We start from the raw sequence: 15822 nt of genomic DNA, 5'->3' as shown, positions 1-15822 counted from the left end.
ACTGTGTGAAACCTGGCGTTCACAGCAGCCTGCAGACTGGGGATAACTTCATCCACGTTTAGTATGAACATCCAACATTGTAACGTTATATACATGTCTTAAAATGTGAAACAGCATAATACCCTTTAAACCTTTAAATATCAGTAGAAGTTCACATACCTTCAGCGGCCTCCTCTTCTGAATCACAGCCAGGAAAATGCACAAAAGAAGGAAATGACAAATGGAGTCACACAATCAAAGATATAAAGTAATTACAAGCACGGACAGGAAGAGGAAACAAGCATAACCTGAACAAATAACTTTACATCCTGTAGATTTTTCTTGTAGTAGTGCACATTCCTCATATATATATAATCTATATTCAACAAGCATTCCTTTAAAACCCATGTAATATTGTGTGTATACTAGTTGGTATACTGTTTCAAGCTCACCAGATTAGTCAGAGATAACATCTGTCAAAGCATGCATTGGTTTAGTTGTAACAGCAGATCACATCTCTCAGCAGTGCACAGTATATGTGAGTCATGACGGGAGAGCTCTTACCTTCCACCTCCCTGTGAAATGCAAACATGCATGAAGGTTATTCTTCTTACACAAAGGCAAAACCATCATTCAATTTTCAAGACATCACATGTAAAGAAACAAACAGGGTGAATGTTCAGTATGTCCTGACAGAGACTTTTGAAATATTACTACGTATGTAAGATGGAACCTACTCTTCATACTCCTCCACCACTTCCTCGTTGTCAGACATGGCAGGGAGCGTTCAGGTGTGCGACAGAGAATCTTAAACATAGACGATAAATTCAACAACTTTTAACATCATTTCAGCTTCCAAACAAGCACTTTAAAGCCTAAATGCACACACATTAGAATCAGTGCCACTTACCTGATTTAGCTATGAGGTCGGAGAGCTGATGGAGAGACTGTCCAGCAGAGGTGAGGTCCTTGCTTTCACTAACACAAACCTGGGGTCTCAGAGGGTAAAGGAACAGACTGCATTGTGGGGAAGAGGCTTTAGCAGCCCTTGTTGTGTTATTAATAACTTTTTAGATAGCATGTACTCACCGTTATCACCATTCCCTAAAAAGGCTGGTGTGTGCACGAGTGTAATTGCAGTGCCAGATAAAGTCACACTTGCTCGCAGACAATCATTCACACACACATACATTCACCCTTGTATAGCAACCTGCCACTGACAGAACACAGACATTCACCTATTATCTGCATCCTCACCGCACCGAGGTGAGTGACACTAAAGAGCAAAGGTGCGTTACAGACTAGACGCTTTTTCCGTGTTCTAGTAAGTGAGCCGTTAAAAGAAGTGTATGACACAAATTCATGGTAATAAAACATTTTATTCTTTAGACAGGCGGCATTTTGCCCACTATGGAAGAACAAAACAAATTTTAGCAGATTAGAAAAAAAAATACAATCACAACGCCAGAATTCCCACAAGTGTAATTAATAAAAAGGTTTCACTAGCCTGAAGACCTTCACCTGTTTAAAGTGCTTTAAACATTACATAAAGTTAAGGCAAGAAGTTTTAAAGCAAATATATCTCTGCCCTCTTCTTTTCTATCACTTTCTCCTCTTTACTCTTTTCCAAACAAATTAAACAGTGTTTTGATGTTTAAATAAGACATATTGATACTTGAAGAAGTAATGCAAAGGTGTGTGATTGAAGCCTCCTAAATTTAAAAGCAATATCCTCCTTTTCAGTACACTGTTTTTTGCAAATCCTCCTCCTGGGTGCTTCGGCAGTGAAGAAATAACATAAAAAGCTTGAAAAAAAAAAAAGAATCAGTCATGGCATCCACTGAGCTTCCAGTTCATCTCCTCCATCTTCTAAATCCTGTAAATGAAGGCACAAAAAGGCAGGAAATCACTGATGATGAATACAAAGCTATTGTTCAACCTTTGTCTGTAGAATTAAACTGGCAATTTAATGTTTTAGTATGTTACTACGTGCACTAAGGGACACTTATCTTACCTGTCAGGCATCATAAATGGGCTTCCATCACTTGTAGATTTTTCCAGGGCTGGTTTTGGGGATGCTGTCCTCCTCTCTGCTCTCAAACAGGCTCCTCTTGCTGGTGATGTCCACATGTCTCAGGTCCTGTAAATACAAAATAAAGTTACAGCTTATTTCTACAACGCAATTAACCCTAATTCCACCGGCAAAAAAGAGACACATATATGCACAATATATGTTAGATGCAATTCCAAGAATGTATTTATGCTCACGCAGATGTCAGTGTCCCTGTAGCCATGCATACCTTACTGTTAGACTAAGGTATGTCATAGACACATTTTTTAACTTCAGAATAAAACATTACGATAAGTTAAGACAACCACTTATCTACTAAGTAAAGTCTCTTATAACCACAGGTTTAAAAATCCCCTCTATAAAGGGATAGAATGACTACTTTAAGAACAAACATACTGATGTTTCTAATTAATTTAAAGCCTAAATAGTCAAAGTTGCTGGAACTATGAAAACCTATTTTTAAAAACAATAAGTACGTCAAACCTTTCCTCCCTAAAATAAATTTTAAAAGCAACTTAGAAGATGTTTACATTCCTTTCAAAAAACGTAACCCTAACCTCAAAAACATTTCCCAGGTAAGCAGAAGGAGTATATTTCCTGCCCAGGACTCTAAGACACATACAGTACAGATGAAAGAGTACTGCTGCCCTCTAGCAGCCAGATGCTGCACTAGTAAAACTCTGAAACAATGCAAACAGCCTTACAGTCGGACTGTTTGAAGACCCGGTTTGGTTGGTCTTGTTGAGCCAGCGGTTGATGCGGTCTGACATTCCTGATGTGAAGCTCCTAAATTCCTGATAAGCAATGACAGAGATAGGTATATATAAGACCTTTACACAATTCTAATATTGGTGCTTATATTAATAGCATATGTGCATCGAAAATGTGCATTTGACACAGAAGTCAAGTCAAAGCTTATTTATATAGCACATTTAAAACAACCACGGTTGACCAAAGTGCTGTAGATGGCAGGCATAAAACACAATATCGTTTAAAAGAACCAATATAAGTAAATAGAACAATAAAAACACAATAAAATATGGTTGCATAAGGTTGCTGGAATTAAAAGCTAATGCAAAGAGGTGGGTCTTAAGCAAGGATTTAAAGCTTTCAAGGGTCCGGGCGGTTCTGATATTGACAGGTAGACTGTTCCACAGGTTCGGAGCAGCCACCACAAAGGCTCTGTCTCCTCTAGTTTTGAGCCTGGATCTTGGAGCATCCAACATAACATAAAGAAGAACATTGAGGAAAAATGAACAGACCTGTCGGGAAACTCCCGGGCTGCTGGGGCACGCCGCCTGCTGCTCCTTCTCAAAGAGGCCTCTCTTCCTGGACACCTCTTCCAGCAGGAACAGGGTCCTCTGGGTCACGTCCGGAGACCGCATCGCGTCAGACTTCTACACACGTAGAAAGCAGGGTCAAGAAAAAAAACATCAGCACTCAGCTGTTTTATTATGTTTGTCTTCCTTGAGATTCTGACCTGTGCAGCCTGGGCCAATCTCTCCATCTTCTCCTGGATGGACCTGGATGAAATCCTCTGCCTAGAGCTGGACAAAACAAAAAATATAATGCACATATAAGCACAGGTCCAGCTGAGTACACTTCATTTAAAACCTTTATAAGAGGTACAAAAAACCTGTTGCTATCTAAACTTACTTTCTCTGGAAAGATGATGCTTTGTCTTCATCTTCATTTTGGTCCTGGTTAAAACAAACAAAGGAAAATTAGCATGACACACACTGTGAATCAACTATGTAAAACTTAAACCAAAAAAAATTACATTTTAGTTTCAATTACATTTTGATCCACTGACTCAAGTCGCTATCTCTGGTGTTATCGCTAAGCCGACATGGGAAAAAATGCCCTCTCGTCCAATGTGCAGAGTGAATTTATAATTACAATCTCACTAAGAAATTGGATATTGTAAATCCCTGATAACAGTATTATCAATATTAATAATATTTTACACAGGATGAAAGTAAATTGTTATCTTACTGCGTTGGATTCAAACTTCTTGGAGGCCATCCTCACACTCTCACTACAACAGAATAAAAGCAGCAATTAAACCGAGGTAGACAAATACGAAGAAACTGAAAGCGAAGACAAAAATGCTTCCTTACCTCCTCTGCAGCGGCGCACTCTCCTCTTCCTTCTTCCTCATCATCTGAGGAAAACCGAACGTATGTGTTACCAGAGGTTATACAGTCATCCAAATATGACCAGCACTCTGTCACTTGTGATGTGTTCAGGGTGTTAACAAAGCATCCAGTCAGCAGTAAAAGCTGGTAAATATTGCTTCAGCTATTAGCATGAGCCCGAAGCCTGAGTGGCACAAGCAAATAACCCTGCGCTGATAGTCTAACAGCTGATGTGAGATTAAAGCATGCTTTAACAGTCAAATAGGCAAAATTAATGTTGGCATTGTGTTTACCCTGAAAGATAAAGTCCTGGAGCTCTGTCTGACGAACGCAGGTTTGGCAGTCTGTTCAAAGTTGCCGCTGGGGGAAGAGCCGTTCACACTGGTCTGAGGTAAAGTGAAATAATGTTAAACTTACGGCACTGATCAGGCAGATCGAGCATCTCTTTCAAGACTTGTACCTTGTGCAGACTGCAGGAATAATGTGCAGCCAATAATAGTTTGCTGTTTTCACTCCTGTAACACTAGAGGGTGCTGTTGCTTTTTAGGATTGAATGAGCAGCTGTGCCAGCACTTTGCAGCCAAGCTCCACGTGACAAGCAGAAGCACAGAAACTTGTGTTGCAAATGATGTCACCTGGCAGTGCGTTTGTTGAAATACCTCCTGTGTGTGTCCGTTGTGAACAGGGCTCTGAGCTCCTCTCGGGGAGGGACTCTGGCAAGGGGACGGCCAGTGTTCTCCAGGTGACATGGAGGCCGTCGGAGAGCGAGGGCTCATGGGAGATGTGCATCCGCTGGCTGAGGGGCTTTTGTCGAGGGAGATGGAGACGGAGCTGCAACACCAGAGACGCAAGTGAATTAAAAGGTTAGTTTAAGATGTGTGTGAGAAAGAAAGCAGTGATCCAAGACAAACTCACAGTAAAGATACTAGCAGTAGAGCTATAACTGCACGCTACTCACAAGTCTCCTTTTGGAATATTACTTTCTAATAAGCTAATAACGTTACTAAACAGCTGAAAGACTTTCTACCATGTCAAAACCACGTAACTGGAAACATCATACACTTTAACATCTATGTATCCAAAAACATAAATAAAACAGAGGTGGCAGACTTTATGCCTCCATGTCTTATCATCCAAACTTTATACACAATATTTTCCCAGCTATCGTGCCAGCTAATCTTGATGAGATAGACGTCTGTTTACATCACATCTTATCTAACGCTGTATCCTGTGTTAATATTAAGGTATAAGTCAGGTTTAAAAATGTACTTTACAGCTAAATAAATGTGTCTATTACAGACTGGTTTATAAGTATGTGGCTCTCTTCATGTGGTCGATTATTTAATCAATAAACTACACAATTATTATCAATTTTATTGGGGAAAGTTGCTATTTAACTTTCAACTAAATTGTTCCTCTCCTCTGCTGTGCTGTCGTTTCCCTGTGTGGAATCAATAACCTCAGTCTTGTCTTAATAAAATGTTTGATCTGTATTTGATCCACCCTAAAGACAAACCTACGTAAAGAACAATAAACACAATTTGGTTTTCATTAACCTGACAAACTTGCGTGTCGGGTTGGACGATGGCTTTGGATCAGGGGCTTTGCCCGACGACTCCCCATTTTCGTGCTAACAAAGAAACAAACAAGAGAGAGAGAATAAACATGAGCACAGAGCAGCATACAGGCTTTCACACAGCATCTGAGACACACCTTGCGTTACATAACACTGAACAGTTATTGCCTTATTTGCAGATCCACGGAATAAAAGCTGCCTGCGAGTGTTATAAAAGATAAAGTTCAAATTATGACCTTAGGTACAGCTTATCGGAACTTTATAGATGATTTGCATGATCACTTGATTCAACGGAAGAGTCCAGTGATAAGACAGGAATTGATCGATACAGCATTTGCTGCATTTTCCTCAAATCCTACTATTAATATGTGAATGCTTATATAGACAATTGACATTCAAATTTCGTTTTTATAGATATAAAATATGTATGGAAAGCATGTGCATGTGTGAGCATAATGATGTCTTTGGTCACCTAAACATGGTCAGTAATGCACAATGAGTCCGTCCACCTTCACATAACATGTAATATTAATATCTTCCCCGAGGGAAGAAAAAGAAAAGTTGTTGTTGTAGAATCTAGGAAATGATTAACAGGTCTCACCCTACGTGTGGGGCAACAGTTAACTGTGATTAACCACACTGCAGGTTGGCACAGTGGGCTACCACTGTGTCAGGACGAAGGACGGCATTTATAGTTTGGATGTGAGTGTGTTTAGAGTTTGTTGACCTGTCTAGTTAAAGGATTTGTCTGTCAGTAAAGTTAGCTCATACCTCGTTCTTCATTTAAGCTATGCTAGCTGTATCGTCCTTGTGATGGAAATGTCAGAGTGGTGGTCAGAGAATCCAAGACTTTGGTCTAGTATTAAATTAGGTGATTTTCTAAATCTTACTTCAACACCACGAGCAGGTAAAAGTTTTTTCTTATGCCATAAAATATATGCTTCGATTAGCATAACATTTTGTCCAAGCCTTTCAGGGTTCCCAGAAAATGTATCCTAATCTCTTCAGGCTGACTTCAAGATGACTTTTCATCTTGCTCTGTCTTCAGGACAAGATCAAAATCTCTTCTGACACTACCCACTCGTCTATGTTGTACTTCATGTTTTGGTGCTTATTAACAAATGCTAGAGCATGCTAGACTGCTAATTTGAGTTTGAGAAAATTACAAACGTTTCCTTTAGTGTTAGTGTAAGTGTGTTAAGAGGGCTGCACACTGTCCAGACAAACACCGACCAACTCCAACCAACACCAACTGTCAGGTCAGTGTGCGCCGACAGTTTGACATGTCAAGTCGGGTTTGGTGGAGTCAAAAAAAGTCGGACCTACGTGCGCCTTTCCCAACAATTGTCTTTATAAAATAAAGCAAACACTTAAATAAGAAAAAGTAGGTAACAAAAGTCCGTTCTTTCAGTTAATAGCTGTGTCCCAATCCATGGGCTGCAGCCTTTGAAGGAGGTGGTCGACAGAGGATGCACCATTCATAGCCTGTGTAGACGGTTAAAGCCGAACGGAAATGAGACGATCTGGTCTACCCTTGCATCACCAAACACCGCTCCTGTCACCTAGCAACAGGTAGCTAGCATAACTAACAGGTAGCTAGCATAAATTATGTTGAGTAAGTTCATCTATTATTTTAAAGATAATTTGTTTCAAGGGCCCTTTTGTTTTCTAAAACCTGTGTAACGCTGGCTGTTGGATTGGGTTGAAACCAAAACCTTTACATTTAAACTTGTATTCCTTGGCCGTGTAAGAGTCCGCCATTTTGTTTGAATTGGCGCGCAATGCATCTCCGCATATGTTGGGCTGCGAATGATGCACCTGATGGATCCTTTGCAACCCGGTGAACGGAGGACGCATTTGTGTGCCGCATCTGAAGGAGCCTTTGAATTGGGACAGCCTTCAATGCGCTTCTGTCGGTCTTCAAATACGGCCTTCGAAGGCTGCAGCCCCTGATTGGGACACAGCTCATGTCTGGGCAGCGTGCAGCTGCCAGTTGGTTTTCGGAACATTCTAAAGACTGCAACCAGCAACTGCCAACTTTAGCATGTTGAGGTGAGTTGGACGTTGTCTGGGCAGTCTGAGAAAAATAGCATCTAGCTCAATGTGAACTGTGATTAAGCTCAGCCTAACATAGCTGCTAGCATGACTGTAGTCTCTTAGTCTGTAGCCTCTTGTCTTGTCATGCAACAACTCTAGTAGGTTTAATAGTCAAATGAAAACAATTTTAAGACAATTATTTCTTTCACTCTGCTAAATGGAAACAAGGGACTCAAATCTTACTTGTCTGTTTGTGATGTTAGCGCTGGTACTGCTGCTGCTTTTATTTGTGGGACTGTAAGAGGCTGTTTTTGGGAGTGGTTGTGGTGGCGATGTGGCTTTCACAGGGGGCATCACACTGCCCTCGTCCTCGTCCAAGTCCCCCAGTAGCTCCACCCTGGCCCCTCCACCTGCTCCTCCTTCTCTGCTGGCCTCTGCTTCATCCTCCCCCACCTCCTTCTGTCGTCTCAGCGTCTCTACGTGCCTCATCCTCCGCTTTTCATCACGGACACGCAGCACCTCCACGAAGTCCAGCTGCATCTGCTCCACACTGAAAATAAATTGGATATTGACACTTGAGGGCTGATGTATGATTAATAGTCTTGAGTTTAGTCTGTCAGTTGTTTGTCTGATCAGGTTTCTCTAATGAAAGGCTCTACAGTTCCTCTCTCTCTTTGATAAATGCTTCTGCTCCGGGTTATCAACTGATGGTGTTTTTGACAGCCTTTCAAACTTTCCACGCATGGTATCAAGTTTCTTCATGTTTTTGAAAAGTGTACAAATAACACACTCCCTTGAGGCAAAAGTGTAAGAATCATCTCCCTCTTTTTGCAACTGAAATCAATCCACTAAGACGGCGTACCATCGAAGAAGATTGATTCACACAAACTAGCATCCCTTCGGCCCTCTTATATGTGAGAAACAACAAATGAGAAGAGCAGAGAAACACCTGCAGCAACAGGACTGTGTTCAGACAGTCTATAAATCAAGCTTCGGCAAGTTCAAATCAACAAATTCTGCCTTAGGAAATGGAGAGAATAACCTGTTGAGCCCCTGGGACATGTCGTTTGCGGAGCCTGTCCCAGAGGTGCTTTCACTTGGGGGTGTGTCTCTGGGTGCTTGGTTGGGGTCATCATCGGGGTCTGTGCCGCTCGAGCTCTTCACCCTCCTTCTCTTCTCTCTTTCCACCTCTTCCTCGTCCTCCATCGTCCATTGGCGCGCAAGGCTGAGGACAGAGTCATAACATACACAGGAAATAAAAACGAAACAGAAGCAGAGATGAGACCAGACTGAAACGAAGAAACAGAAAGCTGACTCAACATTAAAACTAAACTTTGATGAAATATACAGAAATGAATCCAGCTAACTGCTTGGTTTTGTTCTTGGAAAGGATTATTATAGGCTAACAGTTACAAAGAACCTGCTTTACTTGTTCTTCAACTTTTATTGAATATAGAGGCACACTTGTTTGCTTATCTGGGGAAATTTATATGCACCATTCAGTCATCTCTTGACTTTAACTCTCTCTTGCTCTTGAAAATAAAGCCAACTTTGACTTTAGTTATGTTTTTATAATATCAGAGAACAGGTAAAAATGCCTGTTATAACAATAAGACAGCAAAAGCGACTGAAAATAGCACATTGTTTTATTTAACTACTGTATGTGCACTACTAGACCCCTACAGTTTTTGACTAAAGATGTTATAAAGTCCCTTGATGAATATTACAAACGTATTTATTCTCAAAATATGAAGGTGAAGCATAGAGCTACTTTTATGTTTAATAACATCTGCTGTCAAAACGCAGCAGCTGCAATCGTTGCTCCCAAACTCACACCTGTATCATACTCCCTTTAAAAAAACTCAAAATATGATCTTACCTGGACAGAGCCGACCAGTTCTTCCGACTGATGGACATGTTGGACGAAATATAAAATATATAGTTTCCAGGTGCACTTCGCTCAAATAGAGAGAACAGTCGACTGACTGGGACTTTGAGTGCGGCAGTCAAAGCGGTCCACCTTTACCCCGGTGCAGCTCGCTGAGGCGTCACGTGACCACAGAGGTAAGCTATCCACCTGTGGTACAAAGAGAGAGAGAGGGAAAGAGAGAGAGAGAGACTCCATTTATGGTGGCAATGTAGCACTTATGAAGTTATGATAACTGTGACGCTAGTCTAACTCTTTTGTGGACATTGCATGCAGCTAATGTTAGCTAAATAAGCACATTTTTAAGCTAACACGCAGTTAGCCTATAACAAATAAACAACCAAGTACAATTCATGTTAATGTAAAATAAAACTAACTGACAGGATATACAGAAACAATAGACTTAAAAATAGAAATGTATTTCACAAAAGAGTGAAAGTACGTTTTAAAAGGATGTTAAGTGATTCTGATGGTCCAGAAGTAAAGGAATACGAAAATTAAACTATTATTTTCTCCATTTCTTACACTTAGTAGTTAGTGAATCTCTTATAATTTTGAGTCAGACTGTTTGCTCTCCTGTGTGAAGCCACACCTTCCTTTGGAGCCTTGTGTGTCGGACTCTGACCCACACTCAGGCTCAGTCCAACACACCCTCCACCTCACCTGGCTTTATACTACACCTGTACCTAATGCTATATTCTGTCTAGACCGTGGGGCCACTATAGGGTGAGCCACTTTTAGAACTGTATATAACATATAGCACTTGATACTCATTCAAGTCCTTCATTTAGTGTGTTTGGGCTAATATGACCCTGCTCAGGTTAAAAAGGCTGGCCTAGTTTAAACCATTTAGCTGCTATCTTTGATTCTAGTTTGCATGTCTCTGAATCTTGTGTGTCTAAGCCGCTGCAGGTTTCACATGTGCTCCTCTGACATGACGGGAAACTGTATTTGATGACACAAGACTACTGCAGGCTCTTTGCATCAACCTTGATAAGGCAATAATGATTAAAGTGCTATGACTGTGGCACTTTTGAGAGCATGCTTTATGAGCATGCAAAACAGACAGCAGCTAAAGAAGGCTGTTTTACAACCTGGCACAGGATGCTGGCATGGGCAGCTGGCAGAAGTTTGCTCTCTTAAATGCTTCTGTGTAAGAGGTACATGCTTTTGAGTTTAGGTTTGTCAAGATGTTTCATTTTTACATTTCAGTAAAATAAAAGCAGACGCTGGACGCTTGATGGGTTGTCTTTTGTCCCATGCTAGCATTTGCTAATTAGCACCAAACACAGAGTACAGCTGGGGCAGATGGGAATGTCATTAGTTAAACGTGCATTTGGTCGTCATCCAAAATATTGGACAGATTGACATTTTGACCCGATGATGGCGCTACATGAAAAGTCATGGGATCACCAAAGTGATTACAGTTAATCCTGAGTGGGATATGAATGTCAATACAAATTACCACAGTAATCCATTCAACAGTTGTTGAGATATTTCTGTCTACGCAAAGGTTGAGGCCTGGCAGGCGTACGCTTTTAAACTCAACCCCAATCTTGAAAGGGAAAAATCATGTTTGATTTAGTGCACAGTCCTCTTGCAGAAGTAATTCACATACCTCAGGATCATCTTGAAATTGGAGCAGTGGTAACTTTCATAATAATAATAATAATACATTTTATTTGTATAGCGCTTTTCATGGTACTCAAAGTCACTTTACATAATTAAAAACAACTAAGGAAACAGAATAATAACAGAAAAAAAGAAACACAATACGAGGTTCTATGAGAAAATAAATCGCCATCAGAGGTTAAAAGCAGAAGTCAGGTCGGTCCAGTCTCGGATGTGTTGGGGTAGAGAGTTCCAGAGGGAGGGGGCAGCTATGGAGAATGCTCTGTCACCCCAGGTTCGGTGCCTGGTACTGAGTGGCGGAGAAAGGAGGTTTGCATCGGAGGAGCGGAGGCTGCGGGAGAGAGCATGGCGGTGGAGCAGTTCTGTAAGGTCTGAACTTTGCTGTATATCTGACAAATGAAGCTTGCACAAAGTGAAGACAGCATTCTTAGTGAGGTAAAGATCCCCACTTGTTCCTTTAAATGATTTATTGCAGACACATTTGAACAGAAAAAAGTTCAGAGAAATTTGCTCAATTATGTGTTTTATTGTTGACACAGTTTAATGTAAATCCAGCGGTAAATGTGCAAATCCTTTTGTTACAGTTCACAAAACTACAGGCAATGCTTAGAGTTTATCTTAGAGCAAGAACATCAAGACGGCAGATTGAAAGAGTTTTTTTTAACATCATCTTTTTAAACAGCAAGCTGATCGCTTCAGTTTGGGAGTAAGTTGACATCCTCTCACCTCAATGGCAGGAGCATAAACAGTGACAGCATCAGACTGAAATGTAAAAGACCACAGATCAAAACAAAACCGATTCAGAAGCACCTTCTGGGTTCACTGGGCAGGACCCTTAGCGGCATCGAACATCTTCTTCCTTCCCTCCATCCCTGACATGGCCTCCACGTTCTTCCTCCAGTCACTGTCCTCCACTGGCCTCTTCTGCACACAGAAACATAAGACGGTGTAAGAGCTGGTTTGGATGAATGAGAGGAGTCTTTGTTGTTTTGTTTTTATAGAGGCCGTGAAGTAGAGCAGGTTAAAAAACCTCCTATTATCAGTATTGTCTGAGCCTTTAAGGCCTGTGTTGTCACCTGGGAATCCCCAATGAGAATACTGTATAAACGTACAAGTATAACTGGTTTCACATCGGAACTTACTAATCCTCAAATGCACACACACACACACACACACACACACACACACACACTGACCAGTGAGCAGCACCGGCTACAAAAGCTTCTCTTCTGTGTACAATGGGATCATTGTCCTGTGTACCGTACCTCCTCTTACACACACACACACACATATGGTTGCCGCCCTGCGCTGGCCTACTGATCAGTATCTCAAACACACCCTTCACACACACACACATGAACACACTTCCCAGGTGTTCCATGGCACTGCAAGCGATGACATCATGTGCGTCTGAAACTGCACGGTTGCCACTTTGCACGCTTGGCCTAAGGAAGGTGCACAGCTTGCTTGGGCTGGTTGGATTGTGTGTAAATAAATATGAGTGTGTGTTTCTTTTATTCCCCCCTGCACACACCTTCTCAGTGTCCTCTTTCTTGACAGACTTGAGGTTGGCCCGGAGGTCCATGGACACTTTGTGCTTGGAGCCGAGCAGGGAGCGGAGGATGGCGTCAGCAGAGACTCGAACACGACGAAGATTAGGCCTCTTGAATTTCCCCCTGAGGTCCAACACCTTGATGTTCAGGTCTTTAATCTGCAACAAGGACGGAGAATTTAAAGGTGGAGTTCTGCTGCATGTGTCACATTAATAAGGATGTTTAGATTTACAGTTCTGCACACTGAAATATGTTTAGGCAGTTTTACCTCGCGTGTGTTGAGCGTGACTTTGGCTTCTATGTCATATCGCTCCTCATCCACTACATCTATCTTGGCGTGGAGCTCTTTGCAGAGATCCTATACACACACAAACAAAAGGAATTTAGATTACACTGTGGAGCAGGGAATATGAAGGCACCCTAATTCCTAAATTAGCTAAATTAGGAGTAAATACTTTGGGGTTTATTGCTTTTATTATAAAATGGGAGATTATAAGATTTAAGTTACCAGGAGGCCGGTGGAAGGAGCGAAGAATGGGAAGAATGTGGGATAATGTGTGGGGTTTTTCGGATGGGTTACCTGTAGCTGAGCGAGGCTCATGCCGCTGGTGTGCAGAGGAGGAGCTCTCTCTGACAGGTACTTGTGTTTCTCATCCTCTTTAACCAGGATCTCCTGTTCCAACTCCTCCTTGGCCTTTGCAACCATCAGACTCTGTGCAAAACATGGGAAGGTAATACAGGTGGCTAAGTTTATGCGTAGAGTCTGCATCAGTATTATACTGTATAGAATATGACCTCTGCTGCTCCCCTGTGGTCAAACACATATATTACATTGATCTTACCTTCAGCATCAGCTTCCTTGAGGCTGAGATCTTTGGTTTCCTCTGAATAGAACATATTTCAGGACATTAAACACAACTAATATCTAATTATTTGCAGCTTAAAATCTGAATGATGAATGGTCTTACCTCTTGCCTGGAAAAAAATGGACATGATACAAAGAAAATAAATTAAAACAGCAAATATAATTCATTAACAAAGCTCAGAAATATAGATGTTGTCTTTTATGTGTGTGCGTTAATGATAACTTGATCTATAATAAGGACACTCACACGTGCTCAGGCATCCTGCTGATAAGATCTCTCTGGAGACAGAGACAGAAGAGATTAGGAACAAACACACGCTGAACAGTTGTTAATGTTTGCTCATCAGCTCTTCTTGCTAATGCTTTGTTGACGCTTGATTGTCACACTTTACAGAAGCACGGCCTCTGCCTTTGAAGGATCAGTAAAACAAAGGACTCTTTGAGAGCATTATCGTACAAAAACCATCATTCAACATGAACTGGTAAGAAAGGGAGCCTAAGACTTTGGAGAGAGTTACATGGTAAGTTTGCCCAAATCACACATCAAGGCACTGACGACTGTTCCAAGTTCATGTAGCCTTGTTGCTTGTGGATACGTGGAAATATTATGGGTATACTCACCTTAATTTAAAGTACAATTTAAATAAGAAAAGTACATCCACATATTGATTTAGATTAAACACCACATGTTGAGTGTATATAAAAGCTATTTAGCAATTTAACAAAGTTTAAAAAGTTAGCTATATGCTAAAGATAACCAGTGTTGTGCACTAGTGAAGGTCATTTAATTAAACTAGTCGTTGAACTACATTGTAGCATCTGCTGGTAGTTAAACTACATTCATACTTCCATCGTTATTCATGGAGGTAAACTGCTTGTTAACTTCTGAAACTACAAACTATTTTGAGCTATACAAACAAAAGAATCATTTATTTTTATGTCACCAATTTCTTCATTGTAATGGACCAGCTTTGACTATTCTGCCAGAACAGGCTGAGATCCAGGAGAGAGTTGTCCTGGATCTCAGCCTAAGGAAGAATCACTATTGTTATAAATAAGAAAATAAAATAGATGTAACATTTTGCAATAAACTAATTTGAGTGTCTTTTTTGCGGGCATGTGACTTTATTATAACATTGCCATTTTTAAGTGTTTTTCCTTACTAAGTAACTTGAATGAACCAACAAGATTTCTCTCCTGGGTAGTTTGGCTGAAGTTCGACTTTTTATAGTGTGAAGTTATTGGTAGCTTGGTTGTATCTTCCCCAACACTCTTACTGAGTGAAATAGATAGTTAAAGAAAATGGTTTTAAACCCCAATGTAATTTATATACACTGAACAGCATTTATCAAAGTAATAACTAGATAACCAGGCGTCCACAGTTGGCTCCGGTTGTTACTCTTGATTTTCCTCGCTGACGGTAGCTTTCCTTTTTAGACTGTTTGCCTTCATCGGAGTGTCGAATGTGTTTCTTTTTCTTTGGATTTTCACTTATTTTTGAAGTTGTATCTGTAGTCATCAATCTTTTCTTTGTTTGTTCAGCCATAGTAGATTACTGTTTACTCGCAACACTTGCAGAGACGGGAAAAGCAGCCGCTTAGCTCCGCCTACCCTCTCCGGCAGACCAACCACTGCTGGGTGATGGAAAGCGCGTCACTAACTGGGCACCGCTTGTGATGTTTTCCACGACTATCGCCACAGACATCCAATCCTTAATAATATGATATACTGCAATAGCAATTGCTTTCATCAGTGGGCCATAGGCTCAATCACCATTGTGTTACCTCATTCGGCGATAGACAGTGACTTAACAGACATTTATTTAACTTAAATCTTCGAGATTATTACTTTACAGGACTCCTAAAAGAAGAGGATAAACAGTTAAAATAATCAGGCAAAAATGTTGTCACTGGTCCATCAACCAAAGGATGGTATTAATGTAAATATATATAATTTTTTTAGTTTTCTGAGACTTGTAACCTCCACAATACAAAGCGGGCGAGCATGAGAGACTGTTTTTAGTCTTGTCAACTCACTTCTATTG

The 15822-nt window shown here is 40.8% G+C and overlaps 2 protein-coding genes across 2 annotated transcripts; both read right to left on the bottom strand.

Annotated features, from left to right (window-relative positions):
• Positions 1-1358: 1358 nt before the first annotated feature.
• Positions 1359-9751, bottom strand: lad1 (ladinin). Its single transcript, XM_069660791.1, has 14 exons — positions 9681-9751; positions 8844-9026; positions 8045-8351; positions 5745-5818; positions 4848-5019; positions 4482-4574; positions 4171-4214; positions 4046-4088; positions 3707-3750; positions 3531-3597; positions 3313-3447; positions 2755-2844; positions 1994-2119; positions 1359-1855 (listed from the first exon to the last, which is right to left on the bottom strand). Exons 1-13 carry the CDS (start codon positions 9716-9718, stop codon positions 2021-2023), a joined length of 1389 nt encoding a protein of 462 aa, XP_069516892.1. The 5' UTR covers positions 9719-9751; the 3' UTR covers positions 1359-1855; positions 1994-2020.
• A 2124-nt stretch (positions 9752-11875) lies between these two features.
• tnni1a (troponin I type 1a (skeletal, slow)) lies at positions 11876-13812 on the bottom strand. Its single transcript, XM_069659764.1, has 5 exons — positions 13756-13812; positions 13494-13625; positions 13182-13271; positions 12895-13071; positions 11876-12284 (listed from the first exon to the last, which is right to left on the bottom strand). Exons 1-5 carry the CDS (start codon positions 13762-13764, stop codon positions 12180-12182), a joined length of 513 nt encoding a protein of 170 aa, XP_069515865.1. The 5' UTR covers positions 13765-13812; the 3' UTR covers positions 11876-12179.
• Between the last annotated feature and the right edge of the window lie 2010 nt (positions 13813-15822).

This window comes from Semicossyphus pulcher, unplaced genomic scaffold (genome assembly GCF_022749685.1).
Source record: "Semicossyphus pulcher isolate SPU_LCO1_2020_fin unplaced genomic scaffold, fSemPul1.0.p SCAF_13, whole genome shotgun sequence".
Lineage (NCBI taxonomy): Eukaryota > Metazoa > Chordata > Actinopteri > Labriformes > Labridae > Semicossyphus > Semicossyphus pulcher.
This window is presented reverse-complemented; position numbering and strand designations above follow the sequence as displayed.

What these genes read in the sequence shown, in the direction of transcription:
- lad1 (XM_069660791.1), bottom strand. Translation starts at nt 9,718, where the DNA reads ATGTCCATCAGTCGGAAGAACTGGTCGGCTCTGTCCAG. An exon ending in ATGTCCCAGGGGCTCAACAG is followed by an intron (nt 8,352 to 8,843) that starts GTTATTCTCTCC and finishes ATTTATTTTCAG; the next exon opens with TGTGGAGCAGATGCAGCTGG. An exon ending in CCGACACGCAAGTTTGTCAG is followed by an intron (nt 5,020 to 5,744) that starts GTTAATGAAAAC and finishes CTGGTGTTGCAG; the next exon opens with CTCCGTCTCCATCTCCCTCG.
- tnni1a (XM_069659764.1), bottom strand. An exon ending in TGAGCCTCGCTCAGCTACAG is followed by an intron (nt 13,272 to 13,493) that starts GTAACCCATCCG and finishes GTGTGTGTATAG; the next exon opens with GATCTCTGCAAAGAGCTCCA. An exon ending in AGAAAGAGGACACTGAGAAG is followed by an intron (nt 12,285 to 12,894) that starts GTGTGTGCAGGG and finishes TTCTGTGTGCAG; the next exon opens with AAGAGGCCAGTGGAGGACAG.